The 25,927-nt window shown below is 33.2% G+C and overlaps 2 protein-coding genes across 4 annotated transcripts; one reads left to right on the forward strand and one right to left on the reverse strand.

The window, feature by feature from the left end:
- The first annotated feature begins 494 nt into the window (after positions 1-494).
- Positions 495-3,420, forward strand: LOC138932071 (p21-activated protein kinase-interacting protein 1-like). Its single transcript, XM_070293615.1, has 3 exons — positions 495-694; positions 876-1,038; positions 1,127-3,420. The coding sequence occupies exons 1-3, from the start codon at positions 599-601 to the stop codon at positions 2,353-2,355; spliced, it is 1,488 nt and encodes a 495-aa protein (XP_070149716.1). The 5' UTR covers positions 495-598; the 3' UTR covers positions 2,356-3,420.
- LOC138932068 (neprilysin-11) lies at positions 2,385-25,917 on the reverse strand. 3 transcript variants are annotated; one of them, XM_070293609.1, is made up of 22 exons: positions 25,859-25,917; positions 24,560-24,603; positions 24,351-24,475; positions 23,832-24,095; positions 23,607-23,707; positions 22,235-23,368; positions 18,281-18,354; positions 9,734-9,801; positions 9,038-9,216; positions 8,574-8,819; positions 7,499-7,704; positions 6,884-7,060; positions 6,575-6,673; positions 5,973-6,117; positions 5,193-5,407; positions 4,835-5,011; positions 4,583-4,745; positions 4,404-4,452; positions 3,977-4,044; positions 3,711-3,847; positions 3,451-3,615; positions 2,385-2,806 (listed from the first exon to the last, which is right to left on the reverse strand). In XM_070293609.1, exons 7-22 carry the CDS (start codon positions 18,290-18,292, stop codon positions 2,630-2,632), a joined length of 2,283 nt encoding a protein of 760 aa, XP_070149710.1. In that variant the 5' UTR covers positions 18,293-18,354; positions 22,235-23,368; positions 23,607-23,707; positions 23,832-24,095; positions 24,351-24,475; positions 24,560-24,603; positions 25,859-25,917; the 3' UTR covers positions 2,385-2,629. The 3 variants fall into 3 exon arrangements, with proteins under 3 accessions (XP_070149710.1, XP_070149709.1, XP_070149711.1); XM_070293608.1 differs by lacking the exon at positions 25,859-25,917 and adding an exon at positions 25,296-25,454 and having other exon boundaries at positions 23,832-24,475; XM_070293610.1 differs by lacking the exons at positions 22,235-23,368; positions 23,607-23,707; positions 23,832-24,095; ... (1 more) ...; positions 24,560-24,603; positions 25,859-25,917 and adding an exon at positions 18,438-18,620.
- Positions 25,918-25,927: the final 10 nt, after the last annotated feature.

The following is a 25,927-nucleotide window of genomic DNA, read 5'->3' on the forward strand; positions in this document are numbered from 1 at the left end:
TCTCTTTTTTATATCATACATTTCAAAATTTTTAACATTTTGTATTTCAATTTTGAGTCTGCTATGAATTTTATTCAATATATTGGTATATATGGTGAAGTCTATTCATAGATCCATACAATTTTAATAAAAAAGCAAAGAAATTAATAAGAATCTGATGAAAATATTTCTTTTTTTATTCGAAAACTCTTGTAAAGTGATTATTCATCCTTAATTGAATTGTACTTTTCTTCTTCTTCTTCTTCTTAAAAAAAAAAAAAGAAATAGTGCGATTTACAGTGCCTCTATGACTTTGCATTAATTATATTACATACGAGATAAAATATTCTCATCAAAGCAAATAGCAAATGGTAATTTTACCGATAGTGTCGAAAAAAAAGATGTAATTCTACGTGATCTTTAAGATAGAAATAGATGGCGGTATTAAACGAGTAAGCGATGGAGAGGGAAATAGAAAAAGAGAGAGAGAGAGAGAGAGAGAGAAGAATTTCACGTCGCAATCGCAATATCCGTATTAAGGTACTAATTCGTGCGCACGTGTGAATAAATGGTTTGTACCGGTACGTTACGAATTAGTTACAAATAAAATAAAAGGAAAATGTATTTAAATTCGGAGATGCCGAATTCTTTCGAAATCATAGTGGGAACATACGAGCAATATCTGCTCGGATATAAGGTCCACAGTGTCGTAAATGTAAGTAAATTTTGATACCTCGTGTACCTTGATTCGGTTACACGTCATATAGTATTTTTAATCGATCTCCAGGTATCCGATGGTGATATACAAAATACAAAAGTAGAAATAAAGAATATAAAGTTCATCTTTTAAACTAATCTTTTTTTTTTAAATTAAAATCTTTTTTTTATATTTCCAGGAATATAACATAGAGAAGAGTTTTGCAACTCACAGCCATGTTGCGAGCGTACGCAGTGTTTCCAATAGTAAATACTATCTAGCTTCTGCTGGTGCCGATGAAACAGTATGTTTGTATGACATGCGTTCTAGGAAAGAATCTGTCAAATTAATGCATCATAAAGGTATATAGATAAACTCGTGTGTGCTTGTATCTATAATGTAACAAAATAAATTTATACTAAAAGCATAATCTTTACGTTTTGTTTGCAGATACCATCAATTGCGTAGCATTTACTCCAGAAGGATCACACTTGTTTACTTGTAGTAGCGATGGAAGTATAAGTGCTGTTCGTTGTGGCAATTGGCAACTGGATAAACACTGGTTAACAGCGCACAAAGGTTCGGCTGTCAATACTTTTGCTATTCATCCAACAGGAAAGCTAGCGTTATCTACTGGAGAAGATGGTGTGCTTAGAACATGGAATCTGATCAAAGGTAGACAAGCTTACGCCATTAACTTAGTACCGAAATTGAAGTCTAACGCTAAGTGGATAACAATCATTAAATGGAGTCCAAGTGGTAACAAATATCTATTAGCTGTTAATGAGAATATTTACGTGTATTCTGTAGAATCGGCTAGCGTAGATAAGGAACTTACATTTGATTCAAAGGTTATTTGCGTAGAGTTCTTAAAAGATACCTTAATTGCGATTGGTTTCGAGAACGGAGAAATCAAATTCTGTGATCTCAGAACTTTGGTGCATACAATGAATACAAAAGCGCATAGTATGAGAGTGAAATGTATCGCATATATGAATGACTTGTTAGTTAGTGCCTCTAGTTCTGGAGAGATTAAACTTTGGAAATATAACAAGCATAGCTTGGATATGCTACAAACCGTTAATTGTGGTGCAAGAATTACTTGTCTTTCTTTGGCACAAATCTATAAAGATTTAGTACAACAGGAAGAAATTACACTAGAAGAAGACAAGGAAGTAAAAGAGAAGAGCAAGCTCAGACTTAAACAGGAAGTTATTATTGAGAATGAAGGCGAGTGGGAAGTCACAAACATTACAAATCCCCCCAAAAAGATGTCAAAAATAAAACATAAAAGAAAGAAAGCTACAGAAAACGATGCCCAGAACTTAAAGAAAAAAATTCCAGAATTGAAAGAAACTATCGCTTCAAAAAGGAAGGATAGATTATCACAGACAGAAGATGCTATTGATGATAACCCCAAAAAGAAGCAAAGATTATTAAAGGCTAATTCTTTTAGCAAAAAGCGAAAAGAGAATAGTGCTGCGTCACAAATCACATCCCCAACAAAGAAAATGAAAAAGATGGATAAACTTGAAGAACCATCTCTCTCTCGCAAAAAGCACAAAGTAAAATTACCGATGATAGATATTAAAGATGTTTCACTTAGGAAGATAAAGAAAAAAGTGAATGCAGAGAAAGAAGTGGTGTCAAAAAGGAAAAAGAGGAAGATAACACAATAAAAATTATATGGGAGAGAGAAGTCTCTTTATAAAAGTTATTATTCTCTACCGTGTGATATTTACATGATAAGCTTAAAGCTAAGAATAGCGTCTAAGAGTATGTAATAAATTACTCGCTAGTTCCTATAGCTGTAAATCAGTCTATTTACAATTTCTTAGAATTATCACTGCACCAACATCTGTTCTTCTCTCACGATATAGATATCCAGCTTGAATGAAATAATAGTTTCTGCCGTTATTGCGTCATTTTGTATCGAAATAACGCGAATAGCATCTACCACAGGATACACTTGTGCGATGGATTCATTGGACTGCCGAGCGGGCATCTCCACGCTCTTGCGAATTCCGCGTTGTTCGACAACGTACCGATAACACGAAAGTGATTCGGTGCGTGGACACCCTCTATCACCTTGGACTTTAGTGCTCCGTTCGTGTAATTGCCGCACCAGACCTTAAAAGAGAGATTAGCATATTCATAACTTCTGATCTTATAAATCTTATGCTAATGAGAATCTTCATGTGCGTATAAAGCTCGTGTGCTTATTTCAAATACATGTAAATTTATTTCTAAATAAGTTTTTTTATTAGCCTGACAAGAAATCTCATCATGTTAGCGATTCCAAAATAGCATAAATCTTTTGCTTATACGCATTGTTCAAAGCATACATGCAAAAATGTGTTCCTGAAAAACCTTTTTATATAATATACTGTTCGACTTAGCAAATCTCGCTTATAAATTGTTTCAGATTCAATGTTTCTTGATAAACCATAAAATATTTATTACTATTTTTTAGGCAGGAAGAATTCTTATTAAATTTAAATTTAACAAGTTCAAATATAACGAAATTTTAAGCATAATGTATATAGAATCTTTTCTTTTTTGCATCGTATTGACTGCCACTCTTAACTTATTAGCTGTTAAATTAGTCCGTTTGGTATTAGCATATAAATTGTCTTGTTTTTTTCAGCAGAGAGTTATCTGCTCATATGTTATTTCGCCAAAAGACAAAAACTCAATTATTTGATAGAATAAAAACAAATTGTTATTTTCGCTGACTTGAAAAGCGTTTTTTTTTTTTTTTTTTTTTTTTTTACCTGAGCGAAACCCAAGAAGAACAGCTGCTCGTTGCTGTAATCGACGAGACCAGGCAGAGCTTGCTGATACGAGTTGCGCGCAATCAGCCTTTGATATGCCCTGTAAGCTTCTCTAATGCCGCCGTTATCAGCGATATTTTCACCCTGAGTATTGATGCCGTTCACCTGAAAATGAGTCGAGTTGAGTCGAGCGAGAAGCACCTTGGCACTCTTTTTCTTTTCGGTATTTTCAACAAGCAACGGGGTTACTCGATACTCACTGTGAAATTATCACCCAGCTCCGGCAAATGATAACTGCTGTACTGCTCGATCATACACTGTACTTTGTTATGATAGTGTCGTAATGTCTCATCGCTCCACCACTGGCGGAGATTGCCATTCTCATCGTACCTGCGACCTGACACAAAAAATCGTATAATTCTAGATATTATTATAAATATGCGGGTATTTTAGTGTTAAAGAGAGATGGATGAATAGCCAGTTTAGTGATATTGTGCAACACGTGTCGCGTTGACGATCGTCGCACCTTGGTCATCGAAACCGTGCGTAAGCTCGTGACCCATGATGGCTCCCATAGCGCCATAATTGATGGACCTGTAATACGTAATATTGGAATTTCGAGACTTATGATAAAAATTATGTAAATTGTATAGAGATGTATCGTTTTAATTTTATGAGCATTGTTTAAGAATATATCCATAATATATACACAAATCGAACTGTGTTTTATAGATTAAGATAAAAGTTGTAAAGTAAAAGTTATCAAATATAAAAAACAGCGCGTTCTCAGCAATTACTATATAAAATATTACATATCTTATTGAGCAATATATAGGACAATTAGAGAGAGAAAGAGAAAATTATAGATTAAAAAGCTAATCATCACAAATGACAGATGAGTTACAAAAATTTTACCTCTTTCTTTTATCTGTAAAATACAAATTTATACGTACTCCAATCCATTGCCATAAAATGGAGGATGCAAAATACCAGCTGGAAAAGCTAAAATCACATTTTTTCTTAATTTTGATTCATAATTTGAATAACTAAATTAAATTAGTATTGTAGAAATAGTGATGGACACAAATGACTATATCAATTAAGGAAAAGAAAGATTAAGTTGGATACTTACTGACTGAATTTAATATAGCGCTGTAAAACGCGTTTACCGTCGTGCCCGTCGATATCCACCTGCTTCTGTCGGGTTTTTCGCGTAAATTATTGAAACTCTTTTTCATCGTCACATCAGTTAATTTTAGAAAAGTCTCGAACAATTTCCCATCGATCACCTCCACCTAAAAAAAAAAAACGATCGGGACGTTGCGCGTGAAAGGTTTACAGTAGAATTAAAATCATAAATGATATTTGTAGGAAATACACGTACTCCTTCGTAAAATTTGTCCAACTCTTTCGGATCCGTGATCCAATCGGGAAATCCCACGAACGGTCTCATCGCGTGTAATTTTCTATGGGCTCGAGCTCTCGTGCCGGTATCCATCCAATCCAGTTCCGTAACCATCTCATCGAATGCTGCCCTAATATCCGATAACATCTCCAATGCCTATCGACAATAGCATAATCAATTATACAGAATAATTGATATTATTTTTTTATACAATGTTTACTAGGAAAATATTGAATAACTAGTAAAGTACGGGTGAATTCTTTTCTTCTTTTTTTTTATGTATTTTTTATATAGTCTTACATATTAATTATGTCGAATACAATTATTATCTACAAACCTTTTCTCGCGCCTGTTCGTTGAAGTATTTCTGCGCGTAAATATAGCTGAGCGCCATGCCGAAGTTCGCATTGGCGTTTCCAGTGCATCCCTTCCAACGAGGCGTCTTTTCTTTTAATCCAAAGACCTTCTGCGAGAATTGGAAGCCGAGATCGCGAAACTTCTGCAACGTCAAGGGGGCAACGGTCGAGTACACGCTCCACCAGACGTATCGGACTGAAAAATCGATTGGACATTTTTATCATTGCAAATACATAGCGAGATTATAATGGAGGATAATTCACGCGGACGAAACAATTGTAACTATGCGCTTTCTTGCTGTAGACCCCGATAGTTTCCGATCTTTGTGACCTTTCGATCATCTTTTTCCTTCTCGTGAAGGTTCATTATTCTTCTTTTCTCAACGGAGGACGAGCGTCTTGTTTCAAATCAAGAATGCTTTGCCACGTATCTTATAAAAATACTCGCGATATTTCTTATCGGTGAATAGATTTTTTATTTATTGTCTATCTCGTTCTGTTAATTTTTTATATTATTATTTTATATAATTATTTGATTGGATAGATTTTAGCAGAAATACTCATTGTCGTTGCAAATATATAAACTCTCGAAGGGGATGCTTCCGCGTTAGAAATATAGGCAGCTCTCCTTTTTCGCGCATTTAGTGAGCGTAATGGAAGCAAAACGCAACGGGGCGCAATAAGTAACAAGCTGAGTGAGTGTGCATTATTCCGAGTGGCAATCGCCCTTGATTTGACGAGGACGCGTAAATTAGACGTACCTATCGTGGCGGGTTGCGTGATGGACAGCAGCAACGGTAATTTTTGCAAATACTGCAAGTCTATTAAGATAACTCGATCTACGGCCGGATTTATTGTGACATTCGTGTTCTCGAATACGGATTCCAGGTACCTCGTCCAGTTCCACTGAAATAACATTTGCGCGTTTGATTATTCGAATATTAAGAGCGAGATTATTCATCTTCTTGTTATTGACGATCTCATTAGCTCAAGTTACAAGAAATAATTTTATATAAAAATTAATCTTTCAATGTATTATATATGATAGATATTAAGTTGCAAAGTGATTTTAACTTTTTTAATATTATTTTTGATCATATAATTTTAAATTTACTTTATTCGTTAACGATTTCGTGAAGATGATAAACTTCTTTTCGTCTAAATTTGAGTTAAAATTTTGATCAGAATTACATATTTCGGAATATTTCTCGATATCTTTTACTCAATATCTCTTCGCATTTAATTTTATTTTAAAATATTTATTGTACACTATTAACAGTTATTATAAATTACTTATTTTCCATCCAAATACTTGCTCGGAAATAAATTAATAAGAATTTCGGAAGAAGTAATATCGCTCTACCTGCAACGTGCGCAGATCTGTAAGTTGTTGCAACTCGTCGATTGTCACATCATGAAGAAGATGATCCGCGCTGCGACGCTCCTCGGGTGTCGCCATGATCTGGACGGATTTCAAAACAATTAAACGTGCTCCTGAAATGATTATCCTCACATTGGAAGTTGAGTAATCGAAGATAAGAAATGTTTGATTATTCAATTTCGCGCGAAATATTTCATATTACCGGATAAATAACTTTTCGAGTGTGTTGTCTTTAATACATTTAAAAAATTAATACACATAAAGTATAATTTGATAAAGAAATGCACTTACTTTGGCGAGTTTCGTGCCGAACTCTATGATTTCGTTGGCATAATTCGCGCTCATGTTACCAGCCCCCGCGAGTTCGACCATGGACTTTATGTACTTTCTATACTCCATCAATTCTAATTGAAATCGCCGTGGATCTAATAAGTAACGCTCACTAAATCCGGGAGATGCTTGCTCTATCTAAAAGAATTTTATCTTCTTTTTTTTTTGTATATTGTCACGAAAATAACGTAATATTCGTATTATAAGTGTTTTCCCAAAACAATTCAATTGTGATAAGAAATTATATTTAATTGAATCAATTCAATGTTAAAAGAATATAGCAAAAATCTATCATTTCCTTTTTTTAATTCCCTCCATGAAAATATCGAAAGTTACATAAAATTGTTACATAAAACTTTTAAAAAATTTTAGTAATATTGTATAAATTAATGATCTTCATATTAAATGTTCATATACCTAAAAGAAACTTTTCATTTCTCTGAATAAAAAAATGATTCTTTAATTTCCTCGAAAATCTGATCTTTTTTTGAAATTATAATTTTCTATAATTGAATGAATCATTTTTTTTTCTTTTTTGCTAAAATTTATAAAATAAAATTTCAGACATATTCTCACCATCATTCGATTTCTTGTAGTGTCCTTAACGTCCTCGCTGATGTAAAAATTAATAAAGAGGTTTAAGCCTAGCGCTCTCTGCGCTACCCCTGTTAATCTCGATATATCGAAAGAGGGTACTTTACCCTGCATCGGCGGGTCCTTTGGCAAACCTAATTTATCGAGTACTTCAGAGATGGGCTGTAACCCTAAGTCCTCGACACTCGCTGCAATAATTTTTGCCGTAATTTTAAAGACATATCTTTATGTCTTTATGTCTTTTAATTTTAAAGACATGTCTTTATATGTTCTATTGTCGTTTAAGGCTATATATACGAATCATTTTTTTATCGTTTAATTTAAATTGCGATTCCAGACGAATTGTACTTCCAGTTATTCAGAAATATCTAACATAATGCTGCTTCTAAATCATTTACACGGTTGCTTATGCGATTGCTAATTACGATCGCTTAGAGACACGCGAGTTCCGGTTACCTTTCGTGGTAATAAAGTCGTCAATTTACTCTATTACGTTGTGACTAACGCCATAACGGTAATGATATATTACAATGCGAATGGCGATATATTATTAACTTATTCTTCGCATTTTACTGCTTATGTAAATGTCATTCCATGCATTATATCTTTGCGCGAAAAAAGGCGATTATTGAATAATTTATCAATGTAAACAAATTACTAGACCGTTAACGATCGCATCATTGCGAAGATATATGCGAAGATATAATTATTGTTTTTTTTTTTTTTTTTTTTTTTTTTATGTCGACAGATACTCTTTAAAATTTCATATAGTTCTTCAAAAATTCAAAAACTACAAAAATTCATGATATCTATTTTTCGAAAATATTCTTAGTATCTATTATTTATATATGCTTATGATTTTATATATTCGCCAACAATAAAAAATATTTAAATTCATGTCATAAGTTTCTTGAACAGAATTTTTTTCAGCGTTGAAATCTTTTTTTCTTACCTTTTCCACAATGTATTGGAGAACTTAGAATTCTATCAATTTCATTATTGAAATTTTCCACTCACGTCATTTGCATCATTCATAACTTTAATCTTTAAGACTTACCGATATCCATACAGGTCCTATAAAGTGCTCTCGCCAGTGTGACTGGCCTAAGATCGGTCTCTTTATCTGGCTCCTCCAGTAAAATCCTTAAATTCTCCAAAAGTTCTTCCCTAAGCAAGCTCAGCTGATCCCAAAAGCTCTGGCTTTGGGGAATCGGATGCTTGTTGATCCAACCGCCGCATGCGAAATTGTAGAAATCCTCGCAAGGATTCACTGATTTGTTCATCGCGCCTATTACTCGCGCCGCTATGCAAACGGTTTTATTCTCGGGTTATTTTATAATTCAGCATTATCAAAATCGCGAGCGAAACTTCTGATTATTATTATTGAGATTTCATTCGAGAAGATTACACGAGTTTTTTTTTTTTTTTTTTTTTTTTAATGGAAATTTGGAATTTCGTATTGTATTTATTATTATCTTTTCTTGAAATGTTAAAGAATAAATAAAACAGGATATCATATACCTGTCTTGATGCATTCTTCGCTCTGACACATCTCCTTGTATTCTTCCTTACGAAAGACAGCCATCTGCAACGTCAGTGCTGCAATGAGAGCGATGACAGTCACCGCTAACAGACCAACAACGATCACGAGCCTCATCTCCTTGCCGCTCGATTTCTTCTCATCTCTCTGATTGTAATTCCTGCGAGAAAAAAAATTTCGTTGATAATGACTGAAAATTTGTGAACGTAATTAAAATATGCATATACTATGTCGTAATTGAACTTATTCTCAAACTATTCCGAATTCTATTAAAAAATGAACACTATCGATATATTAAAAGATTTGCCACTTTATTTTATTAATATATAAGATTTGGAGAGATTTCTAACTATCGCAATATTTTTATTATTAGTCTCAGAGTCTACCGAATGGAACATAATCATTACTTTTTAGAATAAAGAAAAATTAAATGAAAAAGAGAAAGAAAAAATCTGAATAAAAATTGTTTGCATAAGTGTTTCATAAAATTTTATTTATTAAAAATTAATATTAAAAGAGTGACTTTAATTATATTTTTCAAACAGATATTAGTTTAGGTTTAGAAAGTTAATAAATATTGATTCTCTAAATAAAGAGGACTCGAGATAATAAGAAATAAGAGATCGTCTTTGATTTTTTAACGAAGAAAATTTTCTTAATTAATTAATAATTTTTACCATGGAACATCGGAAGTTCCTTTGACGTTCTCTCCCGCGTCTCTCTCATTGTCCTCTGGATCGTTCACCTGCAACAGAGAAATGATGATATATTATACAACTATTGTGTTTTATTCTTTTTCTTTTCGTTTATATTATTCATGGTAACAAACGTGTTCATCGAATATGTCTGTAAAAGTATAGTTGCCCGAGATATCAAAACGTAGAGAAAATGGCTATTTCGGTTTCACAAAAAGCAATATATATCTTATGTGACTTGACTTGTGTACTTGGAGTCTTGAAAATGTGAGAGATCAAAGTTCAACCAAACAGATGCATCTTATAAAACATAATCAGGGACCTTGAGGCACTAGAACGATTGGCTCGATCTTCTTGTGTATGATACGTGTCTTTAAAAAAGAAGTTTTACAAAGAAAGAAATTGTGTTTCTCCGCGAAAGATAGTAAAAGAGATAAAAATGTAGGAAATGCGAATTTTAAAAATCTGATATCTTATATAAAATAAGAAAAATAAGAAAAATCGATTCTAACGAAAAAACAGCTTGCATTGATTGTCACCATAATAATAATGATCTATTATTCTCCATCTTGTGAGAATAGCAAACATATCTTCAATATATATTAATTTTCTGACAATATTAGATGAGGGGTAGGATGTAATGAGTCTTGATCGAATGATCGATGCATTCAAATAAAAGCGCTCTCGTCTTGTTTACGCTTCAATTGACGTTAAACTCTACACATCTGGTCGGACCAGACCTTACGTAAGTTTGCATTAGCTTCTCATTTATTTTCACGTCATTGCCGCAAATAGTTTCGACGAGTTTAATGGGGCGAGAATTGTCCGTCAACACAGGATATTGGGCATGAAGAGAATAATGCCTGAAGTAATACCGTCGATTCTAGGGCAAGGTGAGTCTATCGATCACACAGCTTGATGCCGCGACAAATGATACTTTGTCGATTTATGTAAAACAGTCGCTTCTGTCTATAATTATAGCAAATGAAACAAGCCGAAAAAAATAATTTCACAGAACTCGACATTGTCCTTCTGTATGCAATTTTAAGGACATTCGGATGCTCTACTAACTCATCTTTACATTAGAGCATCTCCTGCGTACTGTCAGCTTGCTGTCGTAATGTAAATTATGCTCTATAAGTTTGAAGATCTTAAAATTTGTATTTATATGATATTTTCAAATTGTGAAATTATTTTTGAAAAGATTGCGCATCGAAAAGATAATGACGTAGCAACATTCTATATTTTCAACGTGAAGATAATTCTTCGAGTACTTATTTTAGATTAGAACTAATTCTTCGAGTACTTATTTTAAATTGGAATCTCTTTGTTAAATATCATAAAATTAACATAATAAAAATCTTATAGAAATTTGTCATTTATATTTCTAGATTACATCTTTCTAATCATAATATATACAGAAATAAAAAGATTGCATTGATTAACACACGCGATCCTTAAAGATTATCCAATTTTCAAGTCATTCTACTTCACCGACATCAATTAATATTAATTATGGCCAACTGAATATTCCTCGTGTGCGTATCTGCATTTTATCATGGATCGTAATCTATGTCAGAGACATGAAACGCTCAACTAAAATTAATGAATCAAAAAATTAATACAGTTGACACTCTGAAATTTCTTCATTTCTCTTTAATATGTCAGACAGTCTCATCTCTCATCTCCTAATTTTCTTCACAAGCACATATACGACGCATCTTTCTTCGCTTTACATTATTTTATTAACCCTTTCACTTTCAGCGACTCCAATGAATTATTTTCTGAATTTATAATATATAATCATACAGAACATTAATATTTATTTACAAATATCATATCATGTTATTTTGTTAATTTAAAGAATATAAGTAATGTCATCAGATTTTTAAAACCGCATGTTTTAAACATACGAAACAAAAAATTCTTGCCTTTTATTAAGTCAAGAGATTCTATCTTAAAATATTAAGGTCTGATTTTACCAATTAATTTTTTTTTGCTACTTAATTAATTTCTTATTTCTCCCTAAATCATATACATGACATATTGATCATAATACACGAGTAACGATAAAAACAATTTAGATAAATGCCATTGGCGCTAATCGACGTTAGTGTAGTAGGCTTTGAGCTTTCTTAAAGTTAAATTAACGCCTTCGTGTTTATAACCGACAGACAAGAATCTGATTTTCCGCGCACGGTGCAGATGTATCGGCGTGCGCTCGACAACGTTCCCATTTATACGCGCTTCGACCTACCGAATCGACAGACTTTTGCTCGAAGAAATACTCGAGCGTCGGCGCCTTTTTTCTTTTTCTCGTCCTCTTCTTCCCATCTGTCCATCGTGTATATAAACCGTACGGAATTGCGCAATCGTGTATCAGTTATTCCAACTCCCTCTACACTCGATTAAACAGAGCGATTCTCAACGAGATATCGTACACACCATGATTCTAAGAAATTATTTTTAGCTATTTTCTCTGTTTATTTTTCTCTTTCTTCTCCTTAATCTCCCGTCTAAGTGAAAAAGTGCCACTTGTGCATTTGTCAGTTATTTAATATCGATTATAATGTATATGACACTTTATTATTTGTTGAGAAATTTAAAAAAATTATTTTATTATAATTATTAATTGTTTTCTGATACTGATGAGACTCTTGTTCTCGCTATTTCTCTCTCTCATAAATTTTACAATAAAATTAAAATTAATATAGACAATTAATATATACAATAAGATTAAAATTTCTTTTATATAAAAAGATTTTTAAAAAGGAAACGTAGTAAGACTGTACTTTTTATGTCATCTTTGTATGGAATCACGTGCGTGTTGTATTATTTTTTTCTTTTATTTTTTTTGTCATAACATATGGTAAATCAATTTTTAATTGATGATGCTTTTCACTGATAGCCACTCGCAAGTCGGCCATTGTCATCGGCCTCACTACTCGGTACCGATCGCGCGTCCTTGCAATCCGGTAATTGTCATCCATCTGACATCGCTTCCGATACGGCGTCGTTGTTCTTGAGCGTCGTAAGATTTCACCGTTTAACGTCAAGCCGGAGATGTAAATCCCATATAATGATTAACAGCGCGTTCGACATTGAATTTCACGGCGGATCGATAGAATTTCAATTCATCCCGACGATCGCGATCGGGAAGTACTCGTCGAATTGACTCACGTTCGGCGCGCGTCGCGACGAATACGTATCTTTGTGCGATCCGCTATTCGTATGTGGAATCATTGACGAGTGACGATTGTTTTTATATGTATTTCGTTGATAAGAGGAGTCACCGAGTGTATCGTTCGACGAAAGATTATATTCGCGCCTACGAAACTTTGTTATTCCCCTCCTTTGTTCCGCCGCGGAATATCGCGCATAATTAATTTCTTACGTCACGTTGATAGATAGATTCCTTCGCGATCAACGACGGATCGCGCGATGAACAATCAGGGCCGTTGGTTAAACATGCATAATTCAATTTTCTTTCCGTATTTACATCACGGTGAAGACTACGACTTGCGAAAATAAAAAATTGCAAAGTGAAGATTTAGTTTAGTTTACTTCCATTTTCTCACTGCAACCAATATCGGATTATGATATCAGAAGCGAGAGAAATCACACGAATTCTTCTCGTGTAAATTATGTCGAAATAAATTAATTTTTGTACGCTACAACTCGCGTTTAATAATAATAAAATTAATAAAATATATCAAAAACTTCTTTTATCCCTGTATATTAGTAATTGTACATATGTACAATATAATTTAATCTGTATGTATTCTACATTTCGAGCAAAAGTGAACTATATGATGAAGTTTTACGGCTAGTCATTAATCCGTGAATCTCTCCGACAGGAGAGTCATAATTACTTAGCGAGCGAAATCATTTTTCTTCAGAAGAGTACTAATTCCATTTATGAAATCTAGATTAATGGTAGGAACTAATATATTTTTTGTCGTTAATGTACTTTTCCCAATTTCTAAATTTGAAAAGTAGGTTGTGCAAGTCATTCATAACGATATAATCTTTGATTTTAAGATAATTGATCTTCGCATAATATAATCGTTTCTTTCTACAAGAAATTTCTACAAAGTTACTTAATAAAATGATAGCTTATCGAACAATTTATCCCGAGTACGTATTAAAATATATGCATTGAGCTTTAGCCGATGGGGCATTCGCAATAATATTAATCTTTTAATCTTTTATACACATCTGTCAAAACATTCAATTATCTAATTACGGTTTTGATTCTAAGTACGATAATTGTCTAGGTTCTTGTAATGATCTATACTCTTCTACTCGATTCTTAATTCTGGTCAGGTGCGAGTCAACACGAGCAACTCGCGCCTGCGGCGACATACCGTACAGTATTAATTTGTCATCAGAGTTTTTCAGCTCATCACGTACGAGGCAATCTAAAACGTTATAGAAGACATTGACTCTGATCGTTGTGCAGCACGTGATTACTATCGCTCGATCTATATGCCGCACGCTTCTATCATATCTCTATTAAATTGGAATATAAAAAATTTGCAATGCGCGCGAGAATACATCTTCTATATATAATATAGATGGCGTCAGGGAACATATAAGTACTTAAGTACATATTTGGCAAATTGTTTGATAAATCTTAATGGTTTAATATATTTATTATAATTTTTTATAATCTTTTTATAAAAAAATATTTATAATTTTTTTAGATTAAATAACTACTGTAAATGAACTTCATAATACGTAATCGGCATCAAGACAATCGATTTCATTTTTTCTATGAAATAATGAGAATTTTTTCATTATTATAGTCTTTCCTAAAATACTAATGTTTTTAGTATAAAATTAACTAAGTATGAAGAAATTACTTGTACGTTTCAAGTAATTTGTCTCTCTAGACGGCCTTCGCCATCTCTATATCGTCGTAATTGCATTGTCCAGAATGAATAATTCTTTTTTCGCTGAAATTATCAATTTTCCTTAGTATTTTCCACAGCCGTGTCATTTCAGTGTAAAATCGACAATAAAAATCTGGACAATAAATTATTTAAATTGCGTACTTCGAAAAGAATATGTAAGTCAAAATCTTTTCATAATTAGATACGCTACTCTGATTTATACTTGTATCACGCGCGCGCAAATTAATTACATTTTTAAATATGCGATTTGTGCCACTTCCAAAATAAACGGCTCAATTTAGAAATTTGGCCAGTATCGTGGGTCGTTGTCGTCTCGAGACTTTCCTCCGTCGAGAAACTCGAATGATGTTTTCGCAAGACCGGCTCATTATTCTCGTTCACATTCGCAGCCTGTTCTCTGAAGAAGAGACAAATGTCCGGTGTATTTTTGTTGAAATATTTCCACGCGAGAAAAAAATATACGTACAACGAATATACACATCACGATGAACATTTCGCTCGTAACGTATTTCATTCGTTTATTTATTTCGTCGCGCGGTATCTTCATGGAGAGATTCGTCTGATACGTTTATATCAAACTGGTATTGCCAAAAAAATACTATTTATATCGACAAACGATCGACAGAAAATTTTCAAAAAATACTCAAAGAAAGATCGTCAATCAATATAGTTACAATTCGTATTCGCGATTTTCGGCAGACAATGCCGTTAATTATTTTTCAACGATTACCGGTGTCGCGAAATGTAGGTTGAAGGAAGATTGTCGCATAGGCCACCTTCAAAAGTGACTAACACTCGAGTCATATAGTCACATATAGTCTGTATATGTTTCGCTCGCCGCAAGTGGAATGCCTCAATGCTCCATTGAGAGGATTCTATTTCAACGGGACGAATGTGGGGAGTCGTAAGTGTCACCGCGCTGTTGATGCTTGAAACCCATTATCGTGCTATTACTTGGTAATAATACAATTACGGTAGCAAAGGTGGTCACTGACTTCTAGCTTCAGCGATTTAAACGTCGATTCTTCGTCCCGAATATTATTTTTCTTTCCGCCTCTTTTTCACTACGAGCTAAAATCTTATTTTCGTGGATTTTTTATTCCGTCTTGATCTTCGATTAGATCTTAGCGAGTTCATAGACTTGTGAATTTATGGCTTCTAGCTAGATTACTTGATCAAACGAATTCATTCTAATTAGTCTATTTTTTTAGGCATCGAATACGCTAAGGCTAAGCGATCAATATTTGACGATCCTGACAATGCAAATCGCGGAACGCAACCATCGCATTGCTTAATGACTTCTGCGAAAGGGTTCGTGAAATGAATTCGTTTCAAGTACTCTTCTTGCCATTGACTTGAATTTCTCGAACGATTCCCAACACGCTATGGATCTATCTGTATATATATATATACACTCCATCTACTTTTTTGATGAAAGAAACAATAATGTTTTCGTGATAATCTCGTTGAAATATAGGCTCAATGTGCAAGCTCGTATCACCAGATAACAAAGAAGCTGAGGAGATGAATAGAGAAAGAAAGTAGATAGATTAAGAATAAATTAAATGATGAAAAAAGTTGATAAGATTATTCCAATTATCTATCCGTGCATTCGAGAAGCTAAGAATGTTATAAATTTGTAGTTTAGCCTTAACTTCTGTCTTATATTTTTTTAACTCCTTTTTTACTTCATTTATAATCACTTAAACTGAGGAAACAATTTATATATAATATATATATATATATATATACATATAATTCAGAAAAATGCATGAACTATGTAGTCGTTCTGCGAAAGGAGAAAATCGATATTTCCCATAAATGGTATCATCTGCCTCGAGCACGAATAAAATACGATATTCGTTGTTAGTAACTGGTCTTATTGTAATTATCCTTTACCCGCAACCGATTGACCTCTTTTTCTGTCAAGTAAGAAAACTAGAATCGGTCTCAGCAATGTTCAACTATTTGCGGTTTCTAACGAAGTATAGTCGAACACGGCAGTTTACTTTTTCCTCTTAATTGGATTTATAATCGAAGAAAATAACGATTGATCGACTGATTGTGCAAGCCAAAAATTCATGACCGCGCGCGAATAAAATTTATTTAATATATAATTATAATTATATATATATATATATATATATATATATATATATATATATATATATATATATATATACGTACATATCTCTATTAAAGTGCTTTAGTTTCGTTATTCGTGACAATGATGACAACTATATATAAATTAAAAAAAATTTGAAGCAATGATAAATGCAAAAATAAATGGAAAAATAATTGCAAGAAATTATGAGACAAAATTATTAAAACAATTTTCATAGTGCATGTTTTTACATGATTTTATGTTTATATATTAAAAAATAAAAACCGAGTTTATTCTGGAATCATCTCTCTGTAGATAATCATAATGCTCTTTTAAGATCGATATTTTTTGAATCGTATCGTAAGCGCGAGCACTTTACTCGGTGATTTCCATTCTTCGCGGAATAGATCGTAATCATTTCCGCCTCACCTTACGTATCGCGTATAATGATATGTCAAGGCAGTGAATGCGTATTTTTATGCAGATCAGCACGCATGTGATGCGAGAAACGAGACGTACGCATGCCGATAGCGAAACGAGATGAAGGAAGAAAGATCCGATAACCGGAAAGGGAACCGTCAACAAGTAGGAGGAGACTTAATATCTGTAAACTGCAATCGATTCTTTGAATGTAATACTCAAATCTTTACGATTCTTTTTAATCGAGTTTTTTATTGACTTCTTTTTTTTCTTAAGCTCGATGCGTTGCATTTGATTTCGTGAATTAACGTAATCATATCGGTGAAGATAAATATTTAAAGATTCATCGTCGGTAAAGTAATAAGCGGGATAATCTTTTAAAGTACATTCATCAATTAGAATTAATTTAAATAAATCGCTTTCAATTGCGTGATGTTAATTTTCTGACAATATGTACAGGAGATGAATGTGAAACGAGATTATTATACGAACATGCGGAATTTGCATGAAATTTTAAAAACGTAGTCTTTGATTTGGAGACGGTTTTGTCTCGACGTAACTTTACTGCGCATTTTCTGCTCGAAAAGGTTTTCGAATATGACTTTGACAATTATTTTACCAAGTAAAATTTCTGATAATAATTAAACATTTTCTTTATCACTTTCTCGAAACAAGAAAGAAAATATACTATAAAAAATTTCGATTAAATTTCCAGAATTTTTTTGTCTTTGCTGAAAGATAACTCACAGCTCTTTAGCCTCGAACGGTAGCAAGTACTAATCATAGTAAGTACTTATTGTTTTAGAAGCATGAGAAATAACAGAATAATTTGTTATGCACGCGTGTAATTTACGTTACTAAAAAAATCATGCAAAATAAATAATTCTGCAATGATTTCGTATTTTTGCGAGAGAAAAAGAGTCGATTCTCCAAATCGATTAAAGAATAGACGGCTAAATTTTGATGAGACAGCCGGTACGATGGCATTCGAGCCCGATTTATCTCAGTCTCTACGTCAATTCGTCATCATATTCTATCGGCGAATGATAGATATAGATGCGCGGAAGGAAAAAAGCTTGCTCAGCTTACCTTGTATTTCATCTTCGCGTCTCCTTCGCCGTCTCGTCCTTCTTGAGTGATCTCTAGACTCTTAAGCGGCGTGTCTGCAAAAGAACGAGAGGAATTATTATTAAAAAACCCTGTGTGCGCGTCTGGGTACAAATGCGACGGCGGGAACATGAATCACCTGTTTTGCATTGAATAAGAGAAAACACAAGATAGTATTCTTGTCGTCTTCTTTCTCTTCGCCGTGCTTTGTGATGATGATACGCGTGCGTCTTTTCGGGAAGACAATAATATCGCGACACTCTCTCGTCCGCCTCCCGAAAAACTTTCGTCGAATTTTATTCAGTTTTCAATCACGATCGTATTTCGAATATACATACATACATATTTCGTATTGAATACGTTTGGTTCATCTCAAAAATATGTAAATTGTACGATAAAAACGAACTATTAATGCGTATAAGTTTCGAGAGCAAAAGAAACGGATGAACGCGTCGACTTTTACCGGATATGAAGACTTCGATAGTGAGGATGGTATGCGACGCTTTTATAATGATTTACCTTCCTGAGATTAGCACATTAAATCATTAAGAAACAACTTGATAGCTCGATTGTCTCCCTCAAAACGCTTTCATTTCCACAAGAGCAAACACGTGCGTGCTCTCTTGCATTTATGTATATACAATTTTTTGTCGGGGAATAAGAAAAATAGAATCAAGAAATAAAAAACTATTTATTTGTAAGGGAAGCTTATTAATTAAGGATGTGTGTATTTAGCGATATTTCACATCATGAATTTTCATACTTCGACGGGCACTCTCTACACGTCCCGTAGAAAGAAAACGAGAGGATCTATCTCGATTAACGGGTTAAACCGCGCGGAAAAGCGCGCGTCCATCTAGTTCGTGGCGATTTATTCCCTTTTGTACCGCGAAATTGCGTCGTGAAATCGCGAGATCATTATTAAATCAGATGCATCCTGGCGGATCGAGACGAAAGCGTGCGTCCGCTCTCGCTCAGGATCGGTGTATTATATTGAGAATGCATACGCGTACTCTCAGAGAGAGATATATAAGTTTTAATCTACTTATCGTATTCATTATTGATCATTCTTTTTGTACCGTCAACGTTGTATGTAATTTTGAATTAACAGCAAAAATAAAATAAAAAAATATTTACGAAATCGTGAATATTAAATCTTAATTTTTCGACGAAATAGAAAATAAACTTAAATTTATTTTAGAAAGAGAAGAAAAAAAAGAAGAGAAATACATATCGAATTTTTTTTATATCTATTTCGATTTCTCGTGACAGTACCATATTGTAAGTATCATATATTAAGTTTGTCCTCATACTATATACATATTATATTTTATACTATTCATTTTCTAAGTGATCTTCATAATTTTTTTTATGATGTGGTTAAAAAATCCTCTTTATTCATCATTATACTTATATAATTTGTTGTTTACAATAAGCGATACTTTTTAAAGTAAAGTCTTTATAATCTTTTTACGATGCGGTTAATTCTCGTTATATTGTGCTTATATAATTTGTTATTTATAATATGTATATGTATACATCTCGACAGCAGTCCACCGCGTATTATATATTCTGAAGCAACTTGCTGGTCGTTTAAATCCGATCCTGCTCTCGCTTTACGCGATGCTTTCGATTTCGCGTCTACTAATCGTCACGCATCTTCTGCGAGAAAATCGTAGTGTAACGATTGCATATAGTCATCTTCGATCATTTAATGCAGCGTTTAAAGATATAATATTGAAGTGAATAACTGAAGATATACGCGGTTGTTCTTACGCAATAAAATATCTACAATTGCAGTTACATTTGTGGTACATATTACTGTCTAAAAACAAAATGGAACATTTGCAAATGCATCATAAATACGTTGGCTAATGCTTTTCAAACGAAATGAAATAATTGATACACAAGTTTCATTCAGGTATAAAAGAGAGCCGAATTATCTCTTTACATTCACGTATATAGTTCACTATTGACAAAATTAACAATTAGTTATATTAAAAAAACCTGCTTAGATTAAAATAATTAATTAAAAGATTTTTCCATTCTAAAGGCATACACGGTGTAATTATTTCGGCTAACAGAAACTTAGTTTTGGCACTTCGTTATTTGCTATCTGGAAAACATTTCGGACACATGAATCTTATCAAGGCTCACAGGATGTTGAAGATATAAACGGACAGCGCGTCGCTAGTTTTGAGAGAAACAGTCTCTTTGTACGGACACCGAAAAACTCACCGAGGGGTCGCGTGTGTATAACATGCGTGTGTGTAGAAGTACCCGTTTTAAAATCTATTCATAAACGCGAAACGCGCGCGTGTTAAAAGAGAGGCGCTACGTTCGTTAAGACGTTCGTTTCCCGCCGCGCGAGAGATATCGTATAAATTCGAAATTTAACTTCTTTAAAGCGAGACGATACATTAACCCTGGCATCTCGCCAAAAGGTGATTTAAAGTCGAAGAAAAGCATTTTTGTTGAAAAGGCACGCTATTAATCTTTCCCACCACGCGTGTATTTTCTCAATGACATTCTTCTCGATTTCTTTATATCGCGGACTTGAGATTAATCGATTATCGTATTCTCTTCCACATCTTATATAGTGTGGAGAAATTTTCCAATATAAAAGTTTTTCATTAAAAATTACTCATGTGACAAAAAAAATGATGTTGGTTTTGTTTCATAATAAATAAAATAATATCATAAATTTAATAAAATATATAAATAATATTCTAATATTCTTGATAAATGAAGAAAAAAACGAAATTTTTTAATTACTATATCGCGAGAAACTTTAAAATGTTGAAAAAATTTAAAGAAATAAGAAGCTATTGAAAAACGTTGAAAAACGATAATCACAAGATAAGCATAACAAGCCTGCAGTTTGCAACGTTAGAGAGGATGTTCAAAAAATTTATCTCAGATATTCAATGTGACAAGAGAAATGCTTTCACTTCTGATAAATATATACAAACTACATAAAACTAATAGATTAGAACTCTCTAATGTTTATCAAACAAATAGAGCATCAAACAAATAGAATACGCAAAAATTTAATAATAAGAGTAAAGTGAAAGGAATGAAGAATCTTATTAATTCTTTTATGAATTAATAATCATTTTAAAATGGTTAAATTTATCAAAATTTATATATATAATTTAAGAATTTTTTTAAAAGATTGCAATAATTCTATTCTTATTGTTAGCTTCTATTACGTGTTCTGTGACGTTTTAAAAAATTTACTGGCGTTATATACGACAGCATCGCTAAACTATGTCACTATCAATATGGGACTATATATATATAGATATGTACGCAAGATTAGAGACGTCTGTCTTGAGAATAAACCTTCGACCTCTCAATGTGTATTACGCGTATCGCGTGTGCGTGCGGAACTATTTAATCTATCACGTGCGTCTTTTCCAGAAAAAGTCTTATATAATTATATTTATAAATAATGTTATTATATATATAAACGGATTTTTTGCATAATAGTTCATTGAGAAAAGTTACTAAAAATTATAAATGTTAAAAAGATTTTTTTATCCAAATAATATTCTTTTTCATTGATTCGCGTAATCTTCTTATTGATTAACAAAACTAAACCGTATAATCAGGATTTTTTACAGAACTTTTTTAGGATTATTAATTTCGAAAGTACATATATTTTATAATAACATACTTTTAATTTTTTTCAAATATTTTTTTTTTTTAAAGTTGCTATATATATTATATATAACATAAATATTTTTTTAAAATTTAAAACATACAAAATAAAGAGAAAAAGAATATTAAATTTATTGAGATAGATATTATCAACTTTTTTCTTTCAAAAAAAAAAAAAAAAAAAAAAAAAAAAAAAAAAAAAAAAAAAGTATCTTGAGGATTCATTTCTCTCTTAATATATCGCACGATAAATCGATTGTGATGAGTGCTCACCTGTGCAATCTCTCTCGACGAATCTCTCATAAACGCATATTAAACTATCGCGCTCCAACTTTTCGTCCTTTTCGTTTTATCTCCGTAGCGAAAATAAATAGTCGCAACAATTGGCGCGAAAACGCGAGCGCGCGTTTCTTTCTGTCGCGATTTTTCTTCTGTCGCCGCGACCGCTTCACGTTATCACTTCGACCCCTCGTATGAACCCCGTCCCCTTTATTTCTTTCTTCTTTCTATGTTTCGACGGGCGCGTGTGCCGATCGCGACGGAGGATGCGACTCGGGGAACGTTAGTAAACTAAACTGAAGTTTCGGCTTGTGGAGGAGCGACTCTAATCTTCGAATCCCCCACTATTTCCGCGCCACGATGCCTCGTCAGGGACGGATCGATTCAATGCAATCTGAATCAAGCCGTTACGCAAATTTTTTCCTCGAGACGTTTGAAGAATTGGAAAAAAAAAAAAATGTTTTTTTTTTTTTTTTTTACTAGAATATTCACCTAATCAATATTAAAATGCGCTGTTACATTAGACATAGCTCAATTATTCTTTCGTTGATTAGACTCGCATTTTTTATTTCCTGATTTCTGTGATATTTATATATTTATTTCTTTATAAATAATATTCATTGCCTGCATCAATCGATCGTGGTCAAGTCTAGTGATCGCAAATACTTAAAATAATATCAAACGTGATTTTTATACATTATTTAGATTCCAATATCCCGTTTTGCTCGAAATCATTTTTGACGCGTGTCGACAGCGGGCGCCCGATGACGATAGCACATGTCGATCCCGATCGGTCGACGTCGTAGATCTTCGCGTTTTCTCGGCGGCGCGTTTTAAAGAGACGAGGTTTTCACGATCCGTCGGCATTTGCCGCAAGGCCTCATAGGTAGAAGGTGTACAAGCGCTCCGCGCTCGCTTCAGGGCACGGGCGCCATTCTTCTCTTCCTGCGGACGCACAACGAATTGTAATTGGCCCCGGGTTGACTCTCGCGGATTAGATTGCAATTTATCTTGGCCTCTTTGACCCGTCCATGCGCTCCCCTCGACCTCGCGCGCCATCGTCGGGCTAGGTCGGCCACGCGCATCCTCATCTCCTCGGTGTAGCTCGTTCCGTGGATCGGATGGGAACTGCGCGAAAAGGGCCGGGATCCATTGTAACAAAGAGATTACATGCCCGTCGAGGCGATATAATTATATCGTTGATTAATAGCGATATGGCCGAGTATGAGATTCGAATGAGTTTGCAAAATAATTTAGAAGTGGAATTTTCTTGTCCATATTTTTTTTTTTTTTTTTTGTAATCGTTCTTTTTAATATCCCATCTTGTTTTTTTTTTTTATATTCTACAGAAAAAATTATAACTTACAATTTTATTTGTAGACTTGTAAGAAGAGGCAAGCATTTATGCCCGTATTTGACGACAGTCGTCTCTGTCAAAGCTTACTTCCTATTTCAAGTAGAAAAAGTCTAAAAAAGTATATAAAAACAGATAAAAACAGATTCTTTATCAGTGTCAGGAAAGAATATCATATTTTGTCGATGGATGTAATCGATCAAATATGATGACTAAAACAACAAAAAGAATGATTACCGAATGTAATCGAGCAAATTTACTTTTCCGTCAACAAGATCCGATTCGGTTCGACGCGCTTCGTCGAATTCGCTTACGAACGCGCTATTGAACAATGTTTTGTGAGAAGAAAGTAATCAGGTGACGCCTCCTCGGTTGTTTTCAAAAGCAAAAATATTGCAATCTGTAACAGTACAGCATGACCCATATCTCGAGAACATGGTAACATTGATGAGAGCGAGAGCTCGATACGCGTTCGTGATCAATGTAGCACTTTCACGATTTCTGAAAAATAGAAGATATCTAGCGCTGCTATAAAGTATCTTATTAGAATTAATTTGTTCTTGTCTGTAGAAAGTTGCAGAAGCAATAATATCATATCTGTAAAATAAAGTGATTTTGAAGGATCAAAGAATGCGTGACTAATACAACATTATCTATGTAAAATGATTTTCGAGAATTTAATTTGATACGTCGTTAAGATTGCATTGTGCTAATAAGAAAAAATACAGACCTTTAATTTAATATACTCATGCTTACTGGGTTTTGTTTTAATTTAACGATGCTTATGTATCTTGTTTAAGTTAAAACACAAATTTCTTCATATTGAGAGAATTGTCCTCCTGTCAGCAAAACTGTTAATCGCACTCGCCTTAGTAGGTCAGCTAAAAAAAAAAATATAATTAACATTTAAATGAAGTTTTTCCTCTGGAAAATATTTATTTTTAATATAATAAAATGATTCTTACTCTCTCTCTCTTCTATATCAATATATACAATAGCTCGCCTCTCTCTATATTAAAATAAAAAAAATTAATTAAAACTTTGAAATATTTTCAAATATATTGCGAGAGAAATTTTTAGAATTATTATATCTTTTAAATTCCTGTATCCTTCAATTTGAGATAAAAACATTCTTTTTAAAACTAATTAGTCTACGAGAATGTCAGCATTATTAAATATAATCTTCTTGTTAAATTAAACGATACGTGTCAAGAAAGTGTTCGTAAGAAGATTTTAAGTTCAATGACTTTGTCATCACGACCTGGGATCAATTGTTAATCCGAATGAGACGTTAAAACGTGCATATAAAGAAAAATAGACACTATTAATAATCTTATTACTTCTAATCTTAAAAAGAACTCCTCCTATAATATCGAATATGAATTATTCAAACATCGTCGATACTTCCGCGATTTATCTGTTATTCTTAATAAGCTATATGAAATTCAGATAACAGATCAACTGGATTATTTACGACGCTGTCCCCGATTGAAATATAAGCCTCGAGTTAAAAATTAAACGATGTAATTGACATATTGCGACTTGTGCGCCTCTGTTAGCTGTAACGTCATATATGTTCGCGTGCACGTATATGCACGTGTAAATGTGTGTATCAGATTAAATAATTGCTCCAACATACATTATGCGACGGTGGATACGGAGAGGACTCAAGACATAAGGTAAATTGACTTAACTACTAACATCCATTTTAACCATAAACGCAATTGAATGTGACGTAACTGGGCCGATTACAGTTCCAAATATGTTTGCCGAATTTTTAAATTCGCGTTATGCAGCGAACAAAGTTAAGAATAATATTATACGAGAAAAAATTATAATACGATTGCAAAAATTAAGTATCTTTAATGTATACAATGCACATTATTGCAATGTGTGAATACAATCGCATTTCGTATTATCGGTTAAAAATACTTGACTTGTATGAATATATTGTTTTATAAGTTATAAATACAATATATCTCTATCAATACTTTGTATGAAAATTTTTTTCAGAGAAAAGAACTTCTAAAGAGGAAGAGAAACAGCAAAATTCTAATATATACAATGTAGAAGGATTCCACAAGTAAAGAATAAAATTATTTTTTTTTCTTGTTAGAATTATATAATTTGGCTGCATGTAGGCTGGAAAAAAACGAGGAATTTTATTAGAGTACGGAGATCTATAGCTAGGTATTTTATTAAAAATGTAAAACAGTTGAAGAGAGCGCTCCAGGTACAAAAATGATATAATTCAAAGTGCGTACTTTTTTAGCGAGGAAATGATTCATAGAATTGAAATGACAGCGTCGTACGTCGAAAATAGTCGTAGACGC

This window comes from Polyergus mexicanus, unplaced genomic scaffold (assembly GCF_030449975.1).
Source record: "Polyergus mexicanus isolate NDT 795.1 unplaced genomic scaffold, iyPolMexi1.0 SCAF_3, whole genome shotgun sequence".
NCBI classification, from domain to species: domain Eukaryota; kingdom Metazoa; phylum Arthropoda; class Insecta; order Hymenoptera; family Formicidae; genus Polyergus; species Polyergus mexicanus.

Coding starts and splice junctions, on each gene's coding strand:
- LOC138932068 (XM_070293609.1), bottom strand. Junction 9,217..9,733: donor GGAACTTCCGATGTTCCATG/GTAAAAATTATT, acceptor TTTTTCTCGCAG/GAATTACAATCAGAGAGATG. Junction 5,408..5,972: donor CACGCAACCCGCCACGATAG/GTACGTCTAATT, acceptor TCGATTTTTCAG/TCCGATACGTCTGGTGGAGC.
- LOC138932071 (XM_070293615.1), top strand. CDS start 599: ATGTATTTAAATTCGGAGATGCCGAATTCTTTCGAAATCATAGTGGGA. Junction 695..875: donor AGGTCCACAGTGTCGTAAAT/GTAAGTAAATTT, acceptor TTATATTTCCAG/GAATATAACATAGAGAAGAG. Junction 1,039..1,126: donor CAAATTAATGCATCATAAAG/GTATATAGATAA, acceptor TTTTGTTTGCAG/ATACCATCAATTGCGTAGCA.